Source organism: Mobula birostris, chromosome 8 (genome assembly GCF_030028105.1).
Source record: "Mobula birostris isolate sMobBir1 chromosome 8, sMobBir1.hap1, whole genome shotgun sequence".
NCBI classification, from domain to species: domain Eukaryota; kingdom Metazoa; phylum Chordata; class Chondrichthyes; order Myliobatiformes; family Myliobatidae; genus Mobula; species Mobula birostris.
Genome location: NC_092377.1, coordinates 97040145 through 97061737, shown reverse-complemented (window position 1 = coordinate 97061737; position 21593 = coordinate 97040145). Strand labels below are relative to the sequence as shown.

Below are 21593 nucleotides of genomic sequence, written 5' to 3'. Positions count from 1 at the left end.
TAGGAGGAAAAAGGGTGAGGCTTGCAAGCCGAAGAACACCATCCCAACCGTGAAGCATGGGGGTGGCAGCATCATGTTGTGGGGGTGTTTTGCTGCAGGAGGGACTGGTGCACTTCACAAAATAGATGGCATCATGAGGAAGGAAAATTATGTGGTATATTGAAGCAACATCTCAAGACATCAGCCAGGAAGTTAAAGCTCAGTCGCAAGTGGGTCTTCCAAATGGACAATGACCCCAAGCATACCTCCAAAGTTATGGCAAAATTGCTTAAGGACAACAAAGTCAAGGTACTGGAGTGGCCATCACAAAGCCCTGACCTCAATCGATAGAAAATTTGTCGGCGGAACTGAAAAAGCATGTGCGAGCAAGGAGGCCTACAAACCTGACTCAGTTACATCAGTTCTGTCTGGAGGAATGGAACAAAATTCCAGCATCTTACTTTGAGAAGCTTGTGGAAGGCTATCCAAAACGTTTGACCCAAGTTAAACAATTTAAAGGCAATGCTACCAAATACTAACAAAGTGTATGCAAACTTCTAACCCACTGGAAGTGTGATGAAAGAAATAAAAGCTGAAATAACTATCATTACTATCTCTCTACTATTATTCTGACATTTCACATTCTTAAAATAAAGTAGTGATCCTAACTGACCTAAGATAGAGAATGTTTTCTGGGATTAAATGTCAGGAATTGTGAAAAACTGAGCTTAAATGTATTTGGCTAAGGTGTATGTAAACCTCTGACTTCAACTATGCATATGTTACGGTGAACCAGAAACAATATCCACATTTAGTCCTGCAACTAGCTTTCAGGAAAGTAATCATGATAAATGAGTGTGTTCCATCAAAGGCAGATACCTAAAACAATTCTGCACCTTAAACAGGCAACATGGAAATAGCTTCTTCAGCAGCTGTTCTCAAGAGGATTTCTCAACATACCTAGGGTACTAAGTGCAGTGAATTAGTTTCATTTCAGATCATAAAAGCAATCTGGTATGATTAAAGTGTCAACACCTGCTTCATTATTAGCCAGGGTTGAATGGCTTTCGGCTTGTGGCATTCTCAGGTCAGTCACATCAGTCTCCGGGTTTGTGTGGTTTTCTGAGTTGCTTTGCTTTCAGGGTGGAACATGGAGTTTCTTAATGGGGGTTCCAGTAAGATCACCTTGACTTTGTATTGCCTTCATTTGCAGCTACAGGAGACGAGGAACCGCTGTGTGCTTGTTCTTGCAGAAATGTGGCTCCAGGGCAACATCCCATGCACCATCAGTCTTCAGGCCATGCCACTCAGAGACTTGTGCTAATATTATTTTGTGACCGCATGTGCTATTATAACTATATCTGCTATGTGTGACTGTACTATAATTTGCACCTTACCAGAGAAATGCTGTTTAATTTAGCTGTATATACGTGTATGATTGAATGACAATTGAAATTAAACTTGAAACACAGTGAAAAAAGGACAATGTAATGCAGATTGGGAAATGAAAATATTGACCAATAGCAGTACAAAGAGTGGGGTAAAGATGACTGCAAATTGTTTGGACCTTTAGGCTTCTTTGGAGCATATTTTTGAAGTGCAATGTAGTCCATGGAACTTGCCTCTTTCCATATCATGTTATCAAATCAATAAAGTAGGTAGGCCATTCTATTGAAACACTGTAATTTCCATTTGTAGTCTCGCATTGCTTTCAGTTAGATAACAAAAATAAACAGTTGACTTTTAACTGGACAGGCACTACATTGATGCATGCTCAGCATAATTTGACATTTGCCTGCCATTCATATGTAACTACTTCGCCTCTTTTTGCAAGTATGGCTAATTACCTTGACATGAGAATGGATATACGTTGTCTGCATCTAACTTGATGATAGTTGTAGAGAAAGGAAAATCTATGCAGCATGGTTCATTTCACTTAACTACTTTTGAAATAAAGAACAAGAAAACTTTGGAAAGTTATCCAAGGTGAATGTAAAATTCCTTGTCCCTCAACACTTACGCACCCCTGTCAAAAAACTTGCCAAAGCCCTGCACAAGTACCATCCCATTCTCAAAGGGCAAAGCCAAGTTCTTTCTGGCCATTGTCCACATTGAACACTACAGTTATGTCCTTGGCATCCTCCCCTTAGATAAAACAATAAATGAAAGATAAAGGTTCTATGAACAGGATGCAGTGGTCCATGTACCTGAACCTCCCCTTTTAGACCAAACGATGTAGGAGCAGAATTAGGCAACTTGGCCCATCGAGTCTGCACCGCCATTTCATCATGGCTGATCCATGTCCCTCTCAACCCCATTCTCCTGCCTTCTCCCCATAACTTTTCATGCCCTAACTAAATATACCCATTCACCTGGCCTCCATAGCCATCTATGTCAATGAATTCCACAAATTCACCTCCCTCTGGTGAAAGAAATTCCTCGTCATCACCATTCTAAATGGACATCCCTCTGTTCTGAGGTTCTGCCCTCTGGTCCTGGATTCCCCAACTATAGGAAATATCCTATCTATATCCATTCATCTAGACCTTTCATCATTTGATAGGTTTCAGAGTTCAAAATTCAAAGTCTGTTTATTAACAAAGTACATATATGTCACCATATACAACCCTGTGATTCATTTACTTATGGGCATACTCAATAAATCCATCAAATAATAACCATAGTAGAATCAATGAAAGACTGCACCAACTTGGGATCTAGCCAGTGTGCAAAAGACAATAAACTGTGCAAGTACAAAAAGAAAGTAATAATAATAAATAAATAAGAAATAAATATTGAGAACATGAGATGAATAGTCCTTGAAAGCGAGTCTATTAGTGATGGCATGAGTGAACTTATCCCCTTTGGTTCAAGAGCCTGACGGTTGAGGGGTAGTAACTGTTCCTGAACTTGGTGGGGTGGGTCCTGAGGCTCCTGTACTACCTTTCTGATGAGAGCATGTCCTGGGTGGTGGAGGTCCATGATGATGGATGCTGCTTTCCTGCAACGTTGTTTCATGTAGATGTGCTCAATGGTGGGAGGACTTTACCCCCTCATTCTTTTAAATTCCTTTGAGTAAAAGCCATCAATTGCTCCGCATATGATAAGCCTTTCATTTCTGGAATCATTCTTGTAAACTTCCTCTGAACCCTCTCCATTGTCAGCATATATTTTCTTAAATGACAGACCCAAAGTTGTTCTCAAAATGAATGTCAACATCGCATTTGCCTTGCTCATCACTGACTCAACCTGCAAATTAACTTTTAGAGAATCCTGCATGAGAACTCTCAAGTCCCTTTGCACCTTTGATTTTTGAATTTTCTCCTTGTTTAGAAACTAGTCTATGCTTTTATTCCTTCTACCAAAGTACATGACCATACACATTCCAACATTGTATTCCATTTGCCACTTGTTTCCCTATTCTCTTAATCTGTTCAGGACTTTCTGCAGCATCTCTGCTTCCTCAGTACTATCTATGCCGCTGTCTCACTTTGTATCATCTGAAAACTTGGCCACAAAGCCATCAATTCTATCATCAAAATCATTGACATATAAAGACATACATAGAAGCGGTCTCAACACTGACCGCTGCGGAACACCACTAGTCACCAGCAGCCAATCAGGAAAAGCTCTTTATTCCCACTCTTTTGCTTCCTGCCAATCAGCAAATGATCTATCCATGCTGGTATCTTTCCTGGAATACCATGGGCTCTTTAAGCAGCTTCATATGCAGCACCTTGTCAAAGGCTTTCTGAAAATCTACATATACAACATCCACTGGTTCTCCTTTGTCTATCCTGCTTGTTATTTCCTTGAAGAATTCTAACAGATTTGTCAGGCAAGGTTTTCCCCAGAGAAAACAATGCTGTCTTTGGCCCTTTTTACCATATGCCTACAAGTACCCTGAAACCACTTGCTGAACAATGGACTCCCAACATCTTCCCAACTACTGAGGTCAGGCGAACTAGCCTACATTTAACTTTCTTCTGCCTTTCTCCCTTTTTGAAGACTGGAGTGGCATTTGCAATTTTCCAGTCCTCTGGAACCATTCCAGAATCTAGTGATTCTTGAAAGGTAGTTACTAATGCCTGTACAATTTCTTCAACACCTCTTTCAGAACCCTAGGGTGTAGTACTTCTGGTCCAGGTGACTTGTTTAACTCCAGACCTTTCGTTTTCCCAAGCACCTTCTCCCTAGTAATATCATCTGCACTCACTCCTGCCCCCTGACGCTCTCATACTTCTGGCATACTGCTAGTGTCTTCCACAGTGAAGACTGATGCAAAACATTTTTTTCAGTTCATCCACCACTTACTTGTTCTCCATTACTACCCCTCCAGCATCATTTTCCAGCAGTCTAATATCTACTTTTGTCTCTTTTACTTTTTATTTATCCGAAAAAAAACTTTTAGTATCCTCTTTGATATTGTTGGCTAGCTTGTCTTAACATTTTATCTCCCCCTGCCATGGCTTTTTTTTTTAGTTCCCTTCTGCTTGTTGTTAAAAGTTTCCCAATCCTTTAACTTCCCACTAATTTTTGCTCTATCATATGCCCTCTCCTTTGCTTTTATGGTGGCTTTGACTTCTCTTTTTTCCCTATCTGGACATTTTATAGTTTCAATTAAACTATTCAGAGTTAGATTTGAAATAAAGGTTTAAATAAAACCGCAGAGCATTAACCTCTAAGGAAATTTAATCATTCTTGTGCTACTCCATATTGTCTTATCCTCTCTCTTCCCTCCTTCCCCATGTATTGTACAAAGGGGAGGGCAGTAGGCTGATGAGGAACGTGAAGTGTGTTTTCAGAGCATTGAATGGACTTGCCCAACATGGGTTGTGATATCAGCCGCTCCCTCCCGTTTTACCTCCCCTAACTTCCCCTTTCATGCAACCAACTGACTTATGAGATCATAAAATACAGGAGCAGAATTATAAAAACGCAAACAACAGGAATTCTGCAGATGATGGAAATTCAAGCAACACACATCAAAGTTGCTGGTGAACGCAGCAGGTCGGGCAGCATCTCTAGGAAGAGGTACAGTTGACGTTTCAGGCCGAGACCCTTCGTCAGGACTAACTGAAAGAAGAGCTAGTAAGAGATTTGAGGGGGGAGGGGGAGATCCAAAATGATAGGAGAAGACAGGAGGGGGAGGGATGGAGCCAAGAGCTGGACAGGTTATTGGCAAAGGGGATATGAGAGGATCATGGGACAGGAGGTCCGGGGAGAAAGACAAGTGGGGGGGGGGAACCCAGAGGATGGGCAAGGGGTATAGTCAGAGGGACAGAGGGAGAAAAAGAAGAGAAAGAATGTGTGTATATAAATAAATAACGGATGGGGTACAAGGGGGAGGTGGGGCATTCGCGGAAGTTAGAGAAATCAATGTTCATGCCATCAGGTTGGAGGCTATCCAGACAGAATATAAGGTGTTGTTCCTCCAACCTGAGTGTGGCTTCATCTTTACAATAGAGGAGGCCGTGGATAGACATGTCAGAATGGGAACGGGATGTGGAATTAAAATGTATGGCCACTGGATCAGCCATGATGAAATGGTTGAGCAGCATCGATGGGCCAAATGATCTAATGCTGCTCCTATATCCACGGTTAAAGGGGATAACTTCGCTCAGCTTCACTTGCCCCATTACTGAAATATTCCCACAACCCATGAACTCACTTTTAAGGACTCTTCATCTCACATTCTGAATGTTTATTGCTTATTTATTTATTATTACTTTCTCTATTTTTATACTTGCAGAGTTTGTTGCCTATAGCACACTGGTTGAATGCCCAACTGGTATGGTCTTTCATTTATTCTATTATAGATGTATTGAGTATGCTCACAATAAACTGAATCTTAGGGCTGTATATCGTGACATATATGTACTGTACCTTGATAATAAATTTACTTTGAACTTTGAAATCTTGTAAACCCAAGTGGCTTCTGTGCAAATAAATTAGTAGATATTCTCTTATTTCAGCATGTTGGCCAGAAAGAATGGCAATCAGTGAACAGGAATGGAAGTGGCCATTTTGTGAGACTGGCCCTGCAGCCACCATTTTGTGAACTGTTTGATGAACTGATTCTTGCTCTGGGATAACTTAGTCGGAGCAACTCAATGTGGACCCAAGGAGTTTCAGCTAATGACCACCTAAACCTGAGACCAGTCTCAGGCAAGTAGCTATTTATTATGTAAAGTGGTAGGCTTGCAGAGGAGAAATCTGTGTCTAGGTCATCTGGTTTGAATCAGTCAGAGTTGAAAAGAACTAAAGGCTCAAGGCTGAGGGCAAAGACCATAGAATACTGGTTGTAGCCCTGGACCAGAGCCAATAAGACGACGACCTAGGTGAAGCCAAGTGGCTTCTATGCAAATAAATTTGAGCTAACTGGATGGAAACAACATTTGAACTGATAAGAAGTGCTTAAAAGTAAGGAGCTTTGAATGGGGTGGGGGGGGTGGCGACTCTCCAGGAACAAACCATTACAGATGTGGAGGACGCCCACATACACATGGCGATTAGATAGAGAGCGTGAGGAATACCTGGCCAGCCTAGACTCCTTTTCCCAGGTATTACCTTTTCTGTTCTTGGACTGTTCATGAAGGGACAGGGAAGTTTGATAGGCGTGCACTCAGTTATTCATTTGTGTAAATTCTCATGCTTGTGAACTGAGCCAATAAAGGTATTTGTCAGTAAATACATTTCCCTCTGTGCCACATTGATCATTGCTGCTAAGGAGTAAGTCCATATAACAAGTGTCAATCTTGCAGTTCAACTAACATATTTGTGAAGCAATTGTGGTTGTAGTGCAGAAAAATGAAATATAATTACAAGTCCAGACATTGGTACATATTAAAATTTCAAAACTGCATTTACAGAAAATCAGTTTACACAAAAATGCACAACTATGATGTGCAAAAATATTCTGAGGTATTGTTGCAGAGAAGCAAAGTATTTGGCTTTGTGGAACAATCTATGTTCCGTGCCTATTCTGGTACCTGTCCCCTACTTTTCCTTCGCTGCATTGGCGCTGCTTCCTGCACGCATGCTGAGCTCGTTGACTTTATTAAATCTGCCTCCAACTTTCACCCTGCCCTCAAGTTTACCTGGTCCATTTCCGACACCTCCCTCCCCTTTCTAGATCTTTCTGTCTCTATCTCTGGAGACAGCTTATCCACTGATGTCTACTATAAGCCTACTGACTCTCACAGCTATCTGGACTATTCCTCTTCTCACCCTGTCTCTTGCAAAAACGCCATCCCCTTCTCGCAATTCCTCCGTCTCTGCCGCATCTGCTCTCAGGACGAGGCTTTTCATTCCAGGACGAGGGAGATGTCCTTTTTTAAAGAAAGGGGCTTCCCTTCCTCCACTATCAACTTTGCTCTCAAACGCATCTCCCCCATTTCACGCACATCTGCTCTCACTCCATCCTCCTGCCACCCCAATAGGAATAGGGTTCCCCTGGTCCTCACCTACCACCCCACCAGCCTCCGGGTCCAAAATAATATTCTCCGTAACTTCCGCCACCTCCAACGGGATCCCACCACTAAGCACATCTCTCCCTCCACCCCCCCCCCCCTCGCTTTCTGCAGGGATCGCTCTCTACGCGACTCCCTTGTCCATTCGTCCCCCCCATCCCTCCCCACTGATCTCCCTCCTGGCACTTATCCTTGTAAGTGGAACAAGTGCTACACATGCCCTTACACTTCCTCCCTTATCACCATTCAGGGCCCCAGACAGTCCTTCCAGGTGAGGCGACACTTCACCTGTGAGTCGACTGGGGTGATATACTGCGTCTGGTGCTCCCAATGTGGCCTTCTATATATTGGCGAGACCCGACGCAGACTGGGAGACTGCTTTGCTGAACACCTACACTCTGTTCGCCAGAGAAGGCAGGATCTCTCAGTGGCCACACATTTTAATTCCACATCCCATTCCCATTCCGACATGTCTATCCACGGCCTCCTCTACTGTAAAGATGAAGCCACACTCAGGTTGGAGGAACAACACCTTATATTCCGTCTGGGTAGCCTCCAACCTGATCGCATAAACATCGACTTCTCTAACTTCTGCTAATGCCCCACCTCCCCCTCGTACCCCATCCGTTATTTATTTTTATACACACATTCTTTCTCTCACTCTCCTTTTTCTCCCTCTGTCCCTCTGACTGTACCCCTTGCCCATCCTCTGGGCTTCACCCCTCCCCCTTTTCTTTCTCCCTAGGCCTCCCATCCCATGATCCTCTCATATCCCCTTTGCCAATCACCTGTCCAGCTCTTGGCTCCATCCCTCCCCCTCCTGTCTTCTCTTATCATTTTGGATCTCCCCCTCCCCCTCCCACGTTCAAATCTCTTACTAACTCTTCCTTCAGTTAGTCCTGACGAAGGGTCTCGGCCTGAAACATTGACTGTACCTCTTCCTAGAAATGCTGCCTGGCCTGCTGCGTTCACCAGCAACTTTGATGTGTGTTGCAGGAGCAGAATTAGACCATTTGGCCCATCAAGTGAACAAACTCTACTGGTGCAAAATTTTTATTCTAAACAAGGAATTTTTATGCCCCATGACTCAGTAGCTGTTTTCTCGTTTAGTTATTTATTATGCCATTCTTTTTTATATTTTATTAACCAATGTGTTTTATAGACATGTCTGATGGTACAATCTTCTGAGTCATTTCACTGCACTAGTGCTACAATGGACACGAGAAAAAGTCCGTCTCTACAATGAAAGCTACTTATCAATGGATTTTACATGGACTGGTGTTCCAAGTTGTCTTTTTCTAATGTGCCTAGTCTGTGACAAGCAACATAGAAATGCAGCAATGACTCCAGCGACATTGAAAAGACACTTAACTACACATCACAGCCATGTGACACCTGAAAGTGTTGATTATTTTAAATGGCTATTGGAATCTCAAAATAAAGAGTAAAGCTTGTGTTATTAAAGTTGCAGTCAGTTAAAGGGTTCAGGAATCAAGTTATTTAGTAGCAGATCCTATTACCCAGAGAAGGAAAAGTCACACAGTTGATAAGAACCTAATAATGCTAGCATGTAAAATTATGGTGAGTAAAATGCTGGGACAAGATGCAGTATAAGAAATTGAAAGGGTTTCACTCTCAAACAGTACTATAAGTCTACATATTGATATGTGTCATATGATGCTGAAGTGGTTTCTTGTGATAAACTGAAGAACAATAGGTTCTCTAAGCAACAATGAAGGGAAAATCTGCAGATGCTGAAAGTCCAAGCACACACACAAATACTAGAGGAACTCAGCAGCTAGGCAGCAGCTGTGGAAAAGATTACACTTGACGTTTCAGGCCAGGACCCTTCATCATGTCAGCTTCTCTATCCAGGTTGATAAGTCAGCAGATTTCACGAATAAATGTCATGTTGTAACATTTGTAAGATTTGTAAATGATGGTGAAATTGAAGAAAACTTTTTCTGTTGGAAAGAGCTGCCTGAAACAAGCAAAGGCCAAGATATATTTAATGTTTTGATTTCATATCTTCAAACAAAGGTCTGTCTTGGAGGAACTGTGTTGCCTTGACTTAGGGTTTTTAGTAACTTTACATTCAACATCATCAATAAATTTTCATGTTGTAAATAGCATTAATTAAAATCAATTTACAACCTTTATTTAAATTAAATTTACTGAGCCTATCTTTAAAAAAAATTAAATCCCTTTTGGCTTAAGCCAATTATTTAACAGAAATTTATTATGTTTGACCTCTGAAAGAAAGAGATTAATTTCAAGAAAAGTGAGCTAAGTTGAACTACCTGCTTTTTTTTCAAGAAAGGTTGGCCAAAAAATGTTTTTTCTGCTCAAAAGAGCATTGACAGTTGTTTTTGGATTATATCTACAACTTACTGATCACTTTAACGTATCGTGAGCTGTAGGTACAATTTTTATGCAGGGATTCCCTGAGACCTGAAAATTATTTGCCAAAAATGGTTGAGAAAGACTGCCCTATCTGGTAAGATTTGTGCTTATATCTAACAACTTCTCTTTTGGCTCCTCCCATTTTCTCCAAATCAAAGGTACAGAATGGTTACTTGCATATGCCCAATAATGCCTGCTTTTCATTGGCAACATGGAGCAGTCCATATTCCAAACCTATCTAAGTTGATCCCTAACTCGTTCTCCGCTGCGCTACAATTGGTGCTACTCCCTGGGCTAGTGGAGAACTCAGCAGTTTCATTCACTTCGATCCTAACTTCCTGTCCACTCCCAGATCCATCTGTGACCCTTCTTGACCTCTTACTGCCATGGTGCAGCAAAAGGCAAACTCAAGAAATGGCACTTAATTTTCCAACTGGGTTGTATGCAACCAGTAACATGCACATTGAATTCCCCTACTTGCAGTAAACTACTCCCTCTGTCCCTTTTCTCTTTCCTCCTGATCTAACTAGCACCTATGACACTGTCTCATTCCCTTCCTCCACCCTTTTCAGCTGCCCATTCTCTAGTTGGTTCCCCACCCTCACCCTTTCCCTTGATTCCGACTCCACCTTTCCTATCAACATCTATTATTTTCAGTACTTTGTACTTCCACCTATTACCTCCCAACTTCTGGTACTTTCCTTATTTCTCCCTTTGCCAATTTGTCTATTATCCCCTCATCTGTATCCACCTATACCTAGCTATACCTAGCTGTTACTACACCCCAACACTCCAGCTCTTTATACTGCCTATCTCCCCTTTATCTTTCATTTCAGATTCAGGGTCTTAATCTGAAATATTGGCTATCCATTTTCCTTCATAGACGCTCCTTGACCTGCTGAGTTCCTTCACTTTGCTGTGTATTGTTTGTGTTACTCCTTACTGGTAATTTTTCAATTTGTTTGCTGTCCTTAACATTTCAATGCAGAACACCCACCTAGACTGATGGTTCTTTTTTTCTGTATTAGCAAGAGCAATTGCCACAGTGGAAGACCAAAAGCAGCTCAAAGCGCAGAATGTCTGGGTAGTCTTGAGCTAAGTGGTTATAGTTGCGGTAGGTGTTATATGGCTCATGTGAGAGCATTAACAGAGTACCAATAGCAGGAGCAGAGATACTGATAACAGTACTTTTTGTTCTGTTATGGGACTTAAAGCCTCCAACCAGTATCAGTTTGAATACAGAGCTACATTGCTCTTCCAGGTGTAAAATCTCTGCTCCCAAAGAACAGCAATCTCAAATCTTTTGTCAGCAGGTACAGCTCTGACTGGAGTTGCCTGAGAGTCCACTGTGAAATGAGGACTATGCATCTACCCATCCCTGAATCAAAATAGAAATCTGACAATAAACTGAATCCCCACTCCTACCTCTCTTTTCCTCTTGATACTTGCACTTTAGGATAATATGTAGAAAGGGAAAATTTAAATTTGTTAAATTGCAGCTGAAGGTGGGTTTCGCTGACTGTCTTGAATATCTCACTGTTCCTCACTAAATTTCTCACTATAATTTCCACTCCCCCACCTCGCCCCCCCCATCACTGACCCCTTTCCACCCCTTCTGCCACATGATTTTCCACTTATTCTTTCTGCCAACTCCCACTCATATTTCTAATTGCTGAGAGCAAATTAAATTTATTCTAGGAAACGATATTGAACAATTATTTCACCGGGTTCTACTAAAATCAGCTTGCATGAGAAAAATAGCTATTTTAAAAATATAAGGCAACCAAATAGATGTAAAAATAGATGATTTTTAGCACCACTTAGACTGTTGTAAAATAAAACTTAGGATCTAGATCTCTAGTTGAATAAAACAGTATTGAAAATTCGTCTTTTGCTGGCTCATTTCCAATTATATTTGAAATATGATAACTACCAGAATATTTCAGCACAACTTCCAGATCCAACGTATTTCAAAACAATTAATTGTATTAATGTTGTATCTTTAACGCTGTAAATATCAAGTCTCTTCAAAGGAGCATTATTGAACAAAATTTGGGACTAAGTTATGTGGATGTTGGGGCAAAAGTCCAAAAGCTTGGCCAAAAAGATAGGTTTCAAAAGATAAGTTAAAGGAGGCAAAAGTGGGTTTAAAAAAAAGAGGTTCTAGAGGGAAAATTTCAGAGCTTAGAGGTTTCTTGGAAGTAATGAGTATAAAAACCTTAAAATCATCGTGTTTCTTAAGAAGACCATTGAAGTCAGCAAGCATAGGTGTGACAGTAAATAGAGCTTGGTGCAAGTTAGGATGCAGGCAACTGAATTTCAGATAATTTTTCAGAGTATAAAATGTGGTAGTTGACCAGGTGTGCATTGTGATGGACATGAAGAGGTAACAGGAGTGTGAATGAGGATTTCAAACCCAGATGCACTGAGGCAAGAACAAATTTGGAGAATGGAGAGCATGGAGTTTATTGCTAGGAAGCCCAGTTTGCCACTGGAGCTAATGGTGATTGATCCTTTCAATAATTAGTCACGAAAAATTCAGTTATTCCTGTATTAAATAGTGATATAACAATTGTTTATGGAACTGTGTGTTTTCACCATAGATATTGAAACTGATGATGTGGATTTAGATGTTGTCACAAAAGTATATTGTATATGATAAAAGGCCAGAGTGAATCCACCAAGAACAGCAAAGGAGCAGGACATAAGATGTTACAGGAGATTAATGGAAATATAGAAAAATAGAAGGCAAAATGTTTGACAGTTTGGGTCTGCTTCTCCTGTCAGTAAAACCATGGCTGATCATTCACCTCCACATTCTGTTCCTGCACTCACGCCATATTCAATAATTCTCTTAAAATCTGATGACTGATAGATTCTGTAGCCACAGCTGGATAGATAACCAAGTGAATGTGGTAATGGCATTCGAGCAGGATGAAGTAGTTCAACATCTCAAAGGCCGTGTTGATTATGAGTAGTACACTATTTTTCATAACAATGTTTGCTTCCTATTCCATTTCCTATTCCTATTCCTTCCTATTCCTATGTTTGCTTCACTTCCAATTTACAGAATCTAATGTTCAATTTGTAATGCTAGGGGCAGTTTAATTAAAAGAAAATTAGTGCAATTTCCAAAGATATCATGATGTTGTTTAAATATTTTACTTATGGATATTTTTTCTCTGTTAACAACTTAGTTCAACTTTGTTGGAAGAATTCTTGGACCCAGAGGACTAACAGCAAAACAGCTGGAAGCAGAGACTGGATGCAAGATTATGGTGCGAGGAAAGGGTTCAATGAGGGATAAGAAGAAGGTGAGTGTGATTTAACTGGTTAGGTTTGAATGCCTTTTTTTCTTGTACAAACGTTAATTCTAGTCCAACATTCTAATAGTCTAATCTCAAAGTAATTATTCGTATAAATTCTGGTAGCTAATACGTTGTTTTATGGAAATTTCTGCTTGATTATCTAAGAGGCTAAGGAGCAACTTCAAATTGAAGTTCTGGTTATGAGGGCTGATTAAAATGGGTAATGCAATGATGAGCTATGTTAATCAACTCTTTGGATACAATATTAGAAAACAAAAAAGCCTATTACATATTATTTCATGGTGGGAGCCATTGACAGACTCAATCTCATTCATCTGTAAACTGGATTGTGAGATGTTAGGTCAATCCATGTCCTCAGTATAGGGACACTTGCATAACATTGGTGCCTTGTTGAATATTAATAGCTGGGGCTTTTCTCTACTATTTGAACACTCACTCATGGTTGAAGTTTAATAATGTGAACTTCAATATTGGAGTTTTTGCTATTCATCAGTCATTTGTATTATTCTCCCCATTTCCTATTGTTAATGTTGAAAGTCTTTCAATCAATTACATGTGAGATTTTATACTAGTTTTTAAAACTTTTGTTGAAGATTGTCTATATAATTATTACTGAGTGCTGTGCTGAGTCTGTGATTTAAAATGTTGCACATTTTAAATTACATTTCATCGAAGAAGAGAAATGATAGATTCTGAATTAGCTCTAAAATGGATAAAAAATGTAGGCTTGTTTTGAAGTTGTGCATTAAATTGTGATTATAAAATTGTAATAATTTTTAAAAATGGTGTAAAATTACCACAAATTAGCAATGCATTTGGAACATAGAAATTAATCTGCAGAAAAATTGATAGAGATAGAAACATTAAATTGAGCTACAGTGAAGTGCATTTTAAAGGCAGCGCTTTCCACTGTAAATTGGAACAAAGAATTATGATAGAAAAAGTAGACACAGAGTGTCCCTGCAGGTATGTGTTTATTAAAACAGTACTGTAAAACCTGGCAAACAACAGCATTGTGATGTAGTAGGAATGACTAAATTATGACCTTTGTAGTAAATAAAAATTAAATCTTTCAACAGATTTGTAAATTAACACCTTTTTTTGAATTAAAGCTTCTGTTTGCAGTAAAAGCTGTGAATGTGATTTGAACCTTCAGTAATGGAGTAATTTCGGTTCTGAACAGTTTCTGCTTTGCAAATTTAAATGGTGATAATTTGTCATTTCTAGTTCAATTAGCAGTGCATGACATAAATTTGAAGAGACTGCCAGCACCAAATGGATGTGTTACAAGAAATGGAAGCATACATTTGTAGTTTGCAGAGGCAATCTGGTTGATCATGTATCATTGTCATTTAGAGGAAGTGTTTTTTTTATTCCTATTCAAGGTGAGATTAAATTATAAATAAAAACAAAATTTGTTGGAAACAGCAGCATGCATGGAAAGATAATTAATGTTTCAGGCCTGAACCCTCTGCCAGAAGTGGGGGAAAAAAAGAAAGAAATGTTAATTCAAAGTTCAAAGTAAATTTATTATCAAAATGCATATATGTCACCATGTACAACCCTGAGATTTGTTTTCTTGCGGGCATACTCAGTAAATCCAAGAACTATAACGGAATCAATGAAAGACCACACCTTAGACCAACAATCAGTGTGCAAAGGACAACAAACTGCAAATACAAATGAGAAAAAAAACATTAAGTATCAAGAACATGAAGAGTCGCTGAAAGTGTATCCACAGGTTGTGGGGAATAGTTCAGTGATGGGGCAAGTGAAGTTGAATGAAGTTATCCCCTCTGGTTCAAGAATCTGATAGTTGAGGAGTAATAACTATTCCTAAATCTTGTGGTGAGTCCTAAGGCTCCTGTACTACCTTCCTGATGGCAGCAACAAGAAGAGAACGTGATCTGGGTGGTGGCGGTCCTTGATGATGGATGCTGCTTTTCTGTGTTAACACTCCATGTAGATATTCTCACTGGAGTGGAGGGCCTTACCCATGATGAATTGGGCCACATCCACTACTGTTTGTAGGATTTCCCCTTGAATGGCATTGTTTTTTCCATACCAGTCAATATACTGTCCACCACACATCAATATAACTTTGTCAAAGTATTAGATGTCATGCCAAATCTTTGCAAAGTTCTGAGGGAGTAAAGGTGCTGTTGTGCTTTCTTTGTAGTTGCACTTGTGTGCTGGGAGCAGGACAGGTTACCTGAAATGATGACACTAAGGAATTTAAAGTTAGTGATCCTCTTCACCTTTGATCCCCCGATGAGTACTGGCTCTGGGATCTCCAGTTTCTTCCTCCTGAAGTCAATAATCAGCTCCTTGGTTTTGCTGACATTGAGTGAGAGGTTGTTGTTGTGGCGCCACACAGCCCTCCTATCGCCATCACTATCTTTGATCTTGCTGACAACAGTAAAGTCATCAGCAAACTTTAGCCACAGAGTCATAAGTGTAAAGCAAGTATAGAGGAGATTAAGCACTTTTTCAGAAGCAGAGGTAGGAGAGAAATTGACAGAACAAATAGAATTTACTCATATGGTAAGATCACTTGAGCTAAAATGGCAGTTAGAAGCCCATTATGCTTCCTGGTGTGTCCACAAGATATAGACCATAAGATATAAGAGCTGAAGTAGGCCAGTCGGCCCACGAGTCTGCTCTTATGTGTTCCTGAAGGCAAGGCTGTGAGACATGTTCAATAAGTAAGGATACGTTGATAGAAAGATAAAAGCAGTCAAACAATAGCAGGCCAGACAGCCAATGAAAGAGCCAAGTTTCCTCTAGCGGGATAATTCAGTGACGAATCCTGAAGGTTGCAATATGCCCTGATGCAAGGTGTTCCTCAAAATTATATTGAGTCTCATTTCAAGAGTGCTGGAGGTCAAAACCAGAAAGGTGAGAGGGGAATTAAAGTGGCAGACAGCTAGAAGCTCTGAATCACCTCTGTGAACTAAACATAGGCAATTCCCAAAGGGTTCACCCAATCTCTATTTGGTTTCTCCCATATAGAGGAAACCAGAAGTTGAGTATGGAATATAGCATACTAGATTGATATGTGCAATCTTTCACTGCTTCACCTGGAAAAACTGTCCTTTGCATGGTAAGAAAGGAAGAAGTAAAAGGGCAAGTGTTGCATCTTCTGTGATGGTATTTTGCCAACATCTTCTGATTTTATATTAGATTTGCTATATCTGCATCTTTTGCTTTTCTGAAGCTACAAACTGTGTTTGTCCGTGCAATGTAATAAAGCAATTATCCTCACTTATCCTTTCAGTGATACAATAATTTATTCCTATCTATGCACATTATTAACCTTGGGGAAATAAAATAATATACTTTATACTTTATTGTCGCCAAACAATTGATACTAGAATGTACAATCATCATAGCGATATTTGATTCTGCGCTTCTCGCTCCCTGGATTACAAATCGATAGTAAATATTAAAAATTTAAATTATAAATCATAAATAGAAAAATGGAAAGTAAGGTAGTGCAAAAAAAAACCGAAAGGCAGGTCTGGATATTTGGAGGGTACGGCCCAGATCCGGGTCGGGATCCGTTCAGCAGTCTTATCACAGTTGGAAAGAAGCTGTTCCCAAATCTGGCCGTACGAGTCTTCAAGCTCCTGAGCTTTCTCCCGGAGGGAAGGGGGACGAAAAGTGTGTTGGCTGGGTGGGTTGTGTCCTTGATTATCCTGGCAGCACTGCTTCGCAGCGTACAGTGTAAAGTGAGTCCAAGATTGCTTTGTGTGATCTGCTGCGCCGTGTTCACGATCTTCTGCAGCTTCTTCCGGTCTTGGACAGGACAACATGTCAGGAAGTTCCTGTTCTAATCTCCATCAATCAAGCAGGCTCCAATAGAGCATGGTTGCTGTTGAATCTTTATAATCACAAATCATTTGGAGTGCCGCCCTGTAATGGGAGATGTTTCCTCTCAGACACGCAGAAGCTTCCCTTCTTGATGATTATTGTACCTTGATAATACTCTTTAAACCTGCATTCCTTGAAAGTCAGGACCAACTTTTAGAAGCTAACCATGTAATTATGAAGTATAAGTCTCCTTCGTCATTTTATGGGCATACAATCAATCTCTGTATATAAGATACCTTATGTATTTACATTACTGTGCAAAAGTCATAGGTTAAATGTGGATTAATTGCTTTATTACTGCTAGGATGCCTAAGACTTTTGTTCGGTACTGTATTTGTCAACATGGAGTGGAGAGTGAGTTTGTAAATCTGGTGGGATAAAGGAAGTTGGGAATGCTGAAGGTGGATCACCATAGGAGGGGTGTGGGACAAGTGGCAGAGTAGGAATGCCAAGGGCAGGGGGTTGGCGCAGGTGCAGATGTAACTCGCTCTGAGACATCAGGCAAAGTCATTTGATTCTAAATAATTGATTTATTGATCATTGCAGAATGTTTTAATGGTGCTTCCCACTCCCTCCCCTCTTCCTTCCCCTTTCTTAACCATGATTCTCCTCTCCCTGCCCCCTTCCCACTCTCAATCCCCAGTAGAGGCCCATATCAGAATCAGGTTTATCATCACTCACAGAATTGAAAATACACTTGGACGAAGATGTTAACTGTCCTCTGTTATCACCAGTAGGATCATCAGTTGATCTGTCACCTGCCTTCAAGAGTTTCGGCCTGCTTGTGATCAAGACTCCCTCGGGGTGGTGGGCCAGCAGTGCTAAAGCACTATCTCCCACTGGTGAGCTTAAAAACTTGGCATCTGCCTCTATCAGAGTTGTTGGTTGCTTCCATCCAACAGACAGTCTACTCTTCAGGTGTCTATGCAACTGCTGAAGGGTTTGCAAAAGATGGACACACTGTCTGACTATCTGCCCCTCTGGACGTACTTGGTCCATACCCATGATGATCCTGTGTCTGCTGCTTCATCTACAGCCCTGCTAGTTGGCTTGATCTCTCTTCTAGTGAAGCCAAGGTCACGCAGCCACTTCTGGAAAGTGAATGCAATAAAGCCATGGCAACCTACTTCGAATGGATAGCATGAGACCTTCCACCCCCTGTCTCTGCACTCTGATCTTAATTCTGCATACTTGGTTAACTTGTGCTCATGGGCTTCATCGATGTTGTCTTCCCAGAGGATTATGAGTTCACCAATAACCACTTCTCTACTGGTGTCAGACCATACGATTATATCTGGACGCAATGTGGTGAAAGCTATTTGCTCCGGGAAACTGCCTTTCCCATCCAGGTCGGCATTGACACACCAGTCATTGGCTGAAGAAAGTATGCTTGATCGTAGGCTTGCGCTGTACACCCTTGACTTGGAGCCTTCTTTCACAAATGATATGCGATGTTCTGTGCAGCATGGTGTGTGGGCACGTGGCCAAGTGGTTAAGGCATTCGACTAACAACCTGAAGGTCGTGAGTTCGAGCCCCAGCCGAGGCAGCGTGTTGTGTCCTTGAGCAAGGCACTTAACCACACAGTGCTCTGCGACGACACTGGTGCCAAGCTGTATCGGCCCTTGCCCTTCTCTTGGACAACATCGGTGTCGTGGAGGGGGGAGACTTGCAGCATGGGCAACTGCCGGTCTTCCATACAACCTGAAGACTTTCCAGGTGCAGATACATGGTCTCGCAAGACTAACGGATGCCTTAGTGCAGCATGGGGCATGAGATAAGTTGTGCTGCAGTACTCTCTACTCAACCGCTTCTGTTACAACTTTGAGAACGTTGTTATGTCTCCAAGCGTACATGCCACTGGAAAGATTGACTCTGCATGCACTCAAAATATGTTGAAGTGTTCCCTTCTCGCCAGAAGCAGCACACCTGTCTGTTTTATCTTCATATTAGGTGCTGAGGTTGGCAGGTGTTGGGAGCAGGTTGTACACTGCTCTGCATAGAAAAGAAATGCGGAATGGTTCCATCTGCCATAGAACATTCCAAGGTAGATGTCGTTGTTCAACACTTTCCCACCAGGTCCAAGTCCCTTGTTTGGCCAGGCCAGCTGTTTTAGCTCACCTCTTCTCCTCTCCTCTGGTATTTCTTGCATTACAAGCTCACGGCGCTCCTTACCTGTAAAAGATGACCACCACTTTTGGGTTGTCCATCCAAGTCCCTGGTGGCCTAGCTGGGTAACTCCAACCGTCTCCTTGTGCTTCAATCTAGACTCTGCCTCATCAACTGCTACACAGGCTGACCACTCCCTGCCTGATCTCACATCCGGCTGGGTGTTCTTGATGACAGGGTCTTTTGAGTCTAGAGGCATCAAGAATGATCTTACCTTGGCTACCTTGACCTCTTCAACAAGGGATTGCACTGGGATGGTAAGCTTTGTCTGGCTACTGTGGATTGCAACATTGGTGAGGCTGCTCGGTACTCCAAGCCACTTCTTCACATACTTGTTGATCTTCCGTTTCATTGCCTCAACATGGGACATTGTCACTTCATAGACAGTTCGTGGCCACACTACTTGTGGCATCAGTCCGTACTGCAAACACCACAACTTCAACATGCCAGGCAAGCCACACTGTGTGTCATGAATTTCTTTTTTGCAGCAGTACAGTCCAATACATAAAATTACTACAATTCTGTGCAAAAGTCATAGGCACCCTAGCTATATATATGTGCCTAAGATTTTTGCACAGTGCTGGATATTTACTGAGTTTTTAAAATTGTGTTCGTTATCTCATTGTCTTATTTTTGTGCTGCATAATTGTGCAAGAAACAAATAATATATATTAAAAAGTGAGGAAGTGTTCACATGTTCAATGTCCATTTCGGGATCCGATGGCAGAGGGGAAGAAGCTGTTCCTGAATCGCTGAATGTGTTCCTTCAGGCTTCTGTACCTCCTACCTGATGGTAACAGTGAGAAAAGGGCATGGCCTATGTGCTGGAGATCCTTACTAATAGACACTGTTTTTCTGAGACACCGCTCCTTGAAGATGTCCTGGATACTTTGTAGGCTAGTACCCAAGATGGAGCTGACTAACTTTACAACCCTCTGCAGCTTCTCTTGGTCCTGTGTAGTAGCCCCCACCCCCCCCCATACCAGACAGTGATGCAGCCTGTCAGTATGCTCTCCATAGTACGTCTGTGGAGTAAATATACAGATTGCTGAGCCTCTGGCTAGGATCTTTATGTCCTCGTTGTCCACGGGAATGGTACCGGAGGATTGGAGGGAGGCAAATGTTGTCCCCTTGTTCAAAAAAGGTAGTAGGGATAGTCCGGGTAATTATAGACCAGTGAGCCTTACGTCTGTGGTGGGAAGGCTGTTGGAGAGGATTCTTAGAGATAGGACCTATAGACATTTAGAGAATCATGGTCTGATCAGGGACAGTCAGCATGGCTTTGTGAAGGGCAGATAGTGTCTAACAAGCCTGATAGAGTTCTTTGAGGAGGTGACCAGGCATATAGATGAGGGTAGTGCAGTGGATGTGATCTATATGGATTTTAGTAAGGCATTTGACAAGGTTCCACAGACTTATTCAGAAAGTTAGAAGGCATGGGATCCAGGTGGCCAGGTGGATTCAGAATTGGCTTGCCTGCAGAAGGCAGAAGGTGGTGGTGGAGGGAGTACCTTCAGATTGGAGGATTGTGACTAGTGGTGTCCCACAAGGATCTGTTCTGGGACCTCCACTTTTCGTGATTTTTATTAACGACCTGGAAGTGGGGGTAGAAGGGTGGGTTGGCAAGTTTTCAGATGACACAAAGGTTGGTGGTGTTGTAGATAGTGTAAAGGATTGTCAAAGATTGCAGAGAGACATTGATAGGATGCAGAAGTGGGTTGAGAAGTGGCAGATGGAGTTCAACCCAGAGAAGTGTGAGGTGGTACACTTTGGAAGGACAAACTCCAAGGCAGAATACAAAGTAAATGGCAGGGTACTTGGTAGTGTGGAGGAGCAGAGGGTTCTCAGGGTACATGTCCACAGATCCCTGAAAGTTGCCTCACAGGTGAATAGGGTAGTTAAGAAAGCCTGTGGGGTGTTAGCTTTCGTAAGTCGAGGGATAGAGTTTAAGAGTCGCGATGTAATGATGCAACTCTATATAACTCTGGTTAGGCCACACTTGGAGTACTGTGTCCAGTTCTGGTCGCCTCACTATAGGAAGGATGTGGAAGTATTGGAAAGGGTACAGAGATTTACCAGGATGCTGCCTGGTTTAGAGAGTATGGATTATGATCAGAGATTAAGGGAGCTAGGGCTTTACTCTTTGGAGAGAAGGAGGATGAGAGGAGACATGATAGAGGTATACAAGATAATAAGAGGAATAGATAGAGTGGACAGCCAGCGCCTCTTCCCCAGGGCAGCACTGCTCAGTACAAGAGGACATGGCTTTAAGGTAAGGGGTGGGAAGTTCAAGGGGGATATTAGAGGAAGGTTTTTTACTCAATGAGTGGTTGGTGCGTGGAATGCACTGCCTGAGTCAGTGGTGGAGGC

The 21593-nt window shown here is 41.6% G+C and overlaps 1 protein-coding gene across 5 annotated transcripts in view; it reads left to right on the top strand.

The window, feature by feature from the left end:
* Nucleotides 1-21593, top strand: part of LOC140201512 (KH domain-containing RNA-binding protein QKI) — a 552710-nt gene that overhangs the window by 243702 nt on the left and 287415 nt on the right. For all 5 annotated transcript variants that reach the window (XM_072265742.1, XM_072265744.1, XM_072265741.1 and 2 more), the window contains exon 3: nucleotides 13052-13168. In XM_072265742.1, the coding sequence (XP_072121843.1) occupies nucleotides 13052-13168 (117 nt within the window). The remainder of the gene's footprint in view (nucleotides 1-13051; nucleotides 13169-21593) is intronic.